We start from the raw sequence: 4,898 nt of genomic DNA on the forward strand, positions 1-4,898 counted from the left end.
TATCTTGCGGCCTAGATACAGGAGCACCGGGGTTGTTTCTGTGTTTTTCCTCGGGGTGACGATCTCAGGAAAACCATGGATACTATTGCTGGGTCTTGTTTTTGAGTGGTAGGACTGAATCTTAAATGGGGATTAAGGATATGGATAGAAGAGTAATTTATGAGTTATTGCAGTGTATGGGTTGTGTGATAGTGATTGTACGCTGAGATTAGTTGTTTCCTTTACAGGATGGATCCAGGAAATAGCAACATGAATACAGGAGGTGATGGAGTAGGGCTTTCCAATATGGGTGGTGCAGATCCTAATGCAGTGTTGCGTAGCGTTAATAAGCAGGTGATGGCTGAGATGGCCAGGAGCTCAAAAGAGCGGAGCTGCACGATTGAGCAGTTCACACGTATGCGACCATCGTCTTTTGCTGGAGGAGCGGACCCAGTGGTAGCAGAGAACTGGGTTCAAGACATAGAGGATATACTAGCATTCCTCTCATGTACAGACATGCAGAGGGTATTATTTGCCACATTGAAATTGACCGGGGAAGCAAAGTGATGGTGGAGGTCAGTGAGATTACTTGAGGAGCAGAGGCCTGACCTTGTAGCGATGATGTGGAGTCGCTTCAGGGAGATTTTCTTCGAGCAGTACATTCCTGCTACGGTCAGGAGTGTGAAGGCATCAGAGTTTCTGCATCTGACACAGGGGTCTATGACGGTGCAGCAGTACACAACGAGGTTTGTTGAGCTATTCCGATTCGCCCCGTATATGGTGCCAAATGAGGAAAGGAAGGCAAGAAAGTTTGAGGAGGGCCTAATACAGAAGTTGTATGAGCAGGTGATAGGTTTCCAAGCTCTGACCTTCTTGGAGATAGTGGAGAGGGCTACGGTAATTGAGAGCAGCATAAAAAGAGGCACAGATGCCCAGAGCCAGAGGAAGAGGCCCGCGCCTTCTGATTTTCAGGCAGAGTCCAGTCAAGGGCCATGGAGAAGATATGATAGTAGAGGGGGATGACGACAGGGAGGAGAAGAGCGATTGAATAGGGCAGATAGATGCTCCCTCCTTGTCCCAGATGTTTGAGGAGGCACCCAGTAGAGTGTCGATCGAGGGAGGTTGTCTGCTATCAGTGCCACCAGCCTAGACATATTGCAAGGAACTGTCAAGCACTGCTAGTGGTAGCTGCTACTCCTTGACCATACAAAGGAGGCTATCAGGCACCTCGAGGCGGACATTAGAGGAATACTACCCCGACATGAGTTTATGCACTGACGCCAGGAGATGCTAAGGCGGCGGGAGATGTGGTGACAGGCACTATTTCAATACTGTTGTTTAAAGCTACTGTTTTGTTTGATTATAGGGCAACTCATTCTTTTTTCAGGCAGAATTATGTAAAGTTGTGTGGGTTTAAGCCTCAGCAGTTAGATATTAGTTTGTCTATTGCTACGCCGACTGGGGTTGTTGGGATATGTAGAAAGGTACTCAGGGACTGTCCAGTGGATATTCAGGGGAGGCCTTTGTTAGCTAATCTAGTGGTTCTAGACATGCATGGGTTTGAGATAATCTTGGGTATGGATTGGCTAGCTACCCACTATGCTAGCATTGATTGCCATCAGAGAGTGGTAGTAATCAGACCTCCAGACGGATAGGAGTACAGATTCGTGGGATCATGTGTGCGCAGCCCGCGTCAGTTACTATCTGCTATTCAGGCATGTAGATTGCTATCAGAAGGTTGTCAGGGATATTTAGTCTATGTAAAGGTAGTCTCAAAAGGGGAGCTGAGGGTGGAGGATATCCCAATGGTGAGGGATTTTTCTGATGTATTCCCCAAGGATTTGCTGGGACTACCTCCTGATCGTGAGGTAGAGTTTGTTATTGATCTAGTTCTGGGACAGCATCGATTTCAAAGGCGCTATATAGAATGACACCGGAAGAGCTGAAAGAATTGAAAGAACAATTGCAGGAACTATTGGATAAGGGGTTTATTTGGCCCAGTGTGTCGCCCTAGGGAGCACCGATTTTATTTGTGAGGAAGAAGGATGGGTCGATGAGGTTGTGCATCGACTACTAGGAAATAAACAAAATAACTATCAAGAATAAATAACCACTCCCACATATCGATGATTTGTTTGACCAGTTACAGGGGACACAAATCTTTTCAAAGATAGATTTATGCTCCGAGTATCATCAAGTGAAATTCAGGGTGGAAGATGTTTCGAAGACGGCATTTAGAACACGATATGGTCACTTTGAATTTCTAGTTATGCCATTTGGTTTGACGAATGCTCCTGCAGTGTTTTATGGATTTGATGAATAAGGTCTTTCACAAGTATTTGGATCAGTTTGTGGTAGTGTTTATTGATGATATACTGGTGTATTCGAAGAGCTCAGTGGAGCATAAGGAACATCTGAGGATAGTGCTTCAGGTGCTGACAGAAAAGAAGTTGTATGCGAAGCTCAAGAAGTGTGAGTTCTGGTTGGAACAGGTTATCTTCCTTGGAGACATTATATATAGGGGTGGTATTTTTGTTGATCTGAGTAAGATTAAGGCAGTAGTAGACTGGGTATGACCAAAGAATGTGCACGAGACTAGGAGTTTCCTGGGATTGGCTGGGTACTACTGCAAGTTTGTTAAAGGGCTTCTCTAGATTGTCAAGCCCATTGACTAGATTGACTAGGAAGAGAGTAAAGTTTGAGTGGTCTGATGAATGTGAACAGAGCTTCCAGGAATTGAAGCAATGACTCATCACTGTGTCGGTGTTGACGATTCCTTCAAGAAAAGAGGGGTTTTTGATTTATAGTGATGCGCCCCATAAAGGGCTCGGATTCGCATTGATGCAGCGAGGGAGAGTGATAGAGATAGCCTTTTGATTCATGATAGTTGAAAGAACATGAGAAAAACTACCCTACCCACGATCTGGAGTTGGCAGTGGTTGTTTACGCACTGAAGAATTGGAGGCACTATCTATATGGGGGTAGGTATGAGATATTTACTGACAATAAGAGCTTAAAGTATTTCTTCACGCAGAAGGAATTAAATATGAGACAGAGGAGATGGCTGGAGCTAATAAAGGATTATGACTACACTATTAGCTACCACGCGAGAAAGGCTAATGTGGTTGATGATGCTTTGAGTTGGAAATCAATGGATTCTTCTATGTCTGCAGTGGAGATTTAGCATCCGATTCAGATGGATCTAGATAGACTTGGTGTGGAGCTGGTAGAGGGCGATTACCAGGTGTTTATTGCTGACTTGGTTTTGCAGCCGACTCTACACGAAAGGATTAAAGTAGCTCAGAGAAATGATGCAGAACTAGTAGAGCTTATGGGGAAGGTACAGGATGGTTAGGAAATAGATTTTAGCATCTCAGATGATGGAGTCTTGAGGTTTCATACCAGGCTAAGATTAAGAAGGTTATCCTGGAGGAAGCACATCGGTCCCTATATACTGTACATCTAGGTAGCACTAAAATGTATGGGGATCTTCGAGAGTCCTTTTGGTGGAGCAACATGAAGAGGGAGATAGCCCAGTATATGGATCAATGTTTAACATGCCAGCAAGTGAAGGCTGAGCATCAGAGACCGGCAAGATCATTGCAGTCACTCCACAATCCTGAGTGGAAGTGGGAGCATATAATGATGGATTTCGTCACAAGATTACTGCCGGCATTACATGGATAGGACGCTATCTGTGTAGTGGTGGATCGACTGACAAAGACTGCCCATTTTTACTGATCAGAGTTAGCTACTCCATGGATAGATTAGCTGAGTTATATATCCAGGAGATAGTTAGACTCCATGGCGTCCTAGTGTCCATAGTTTCAGACAGAGACCCATGGTTCACATCTCATTTTTGGAAGAGTCTGCAAAGGGCCATGGGTTCTCAGTTGTCATTCAGCATAGCTTTTCATCCTCAGACAGATAAGTAGACGGAAAGGACGATATAGATTTTAGAGGATATGCTGCAAGCATATGTGCTGGACTTTGGAGGTCGTTGGATGCAGTATTTGCCACTGGTTGAGTTTGTGTCTAACAACAGCTACCAGGCCAACATTGGGATGGCACCATATGAGGCATTGTATGGTAGGAGGTGCCGATCACTGTTGTACTAGGATGAGATCGGGGAGAGACAGATATTGGGGCCAGAGCTGATACAGCAGACTCAGGATAAAGTCAGACTCATCAAAGACAGGATCAAAACAGCGCAAAGCCGACAGAAGAGTTATGCAGATATTCGCCTACGAGAATTGGATTTTGATGCAAGAGATTCCGTGTTCCTGAAGGTGGCACTGATGAAAGGTGTTATGACGTTCTGGAGGAGAGGTATGCCGAGCCCTAGGTATATTGGACTATTTAAGTTTCTTGAAAGAGTGGGTCCAATTGCCTATCGGTTGGCATTACCACCAGTCCTATCTATGATCCATGACGTATTCCACGTTTCTATGCTAAGGAAATACGTATTAGACCTCTCCCATGTGATCAGCTAAGGGGCACTGGAGTTGGGTGATACCTTAGCTTATAAGGAAGTACCAGTGCAGATTCTTAACTGGAAGGAACAGAAGCTATGCATAAAGAAGATTCCACTAGTGAAAGTTTTGTGGCACAATCATGCCATTGAGGAGGCTTCCTAGGAACTAGAGGATCAGATGTGCCAGAGATATCCACACTTATTCAGTGAAGCTTAGAGCTGAGCAAGTCAAGTGAATAAAATAATATTGTATATTTTTATTTGTATAGTGTAATGTAGGATAGATAGAGTTTTTAGTTTTGAAATATGAATGGCTTTGGGAGAATTTTGGAATAGTTGTAATCTCCTAGAACCCTCTTTGTAACCACAGTATTCCTCCACCATAAGTGAGGGTAATTAATAAAATTAGGATATTTCTCTTTAAGAATGAAAAGGTGATGAATAG

The 4,898-nt window shown here is 44.1% G+C and overlaps 1 protein-coding gene across 1 annotated transcript; it reads left to right on the forward strand.

Annotated features, from left to right (window-relative positions):
* The first annotated feature begins 597 nt into the window (after window positions 1-597).
* LOC131160834 (uncharacterized) lies at window positions 598-1,002 on the forward strand. The gene has a single exon (XM_058116714.1). The coding sequence runs from the start codon at window positions 598-600 to the stop codon at window positions 1,000-1,002; it is 405 nt and encodes a 134-aa protein (XP_057972697.1).
* Window positions 1,003-4,898: the final 3,896 nt, after the last annotated feature.

This window comes from Malania oleifera, chromosome 7 (assembly GCF_029873635.1).
Source record: "Malania oleifera isolate guangnan ecotype guangnan chromosome 7, ASM2987363v1, whole genome shotgun sequence".
Classification (NCBI taxonomy): Eukaryota; Viridiplantae; Streptophyta; class Magnoliopsida; order Santalales; family Ximeniaceae; genus Malania; species Malania oleifera.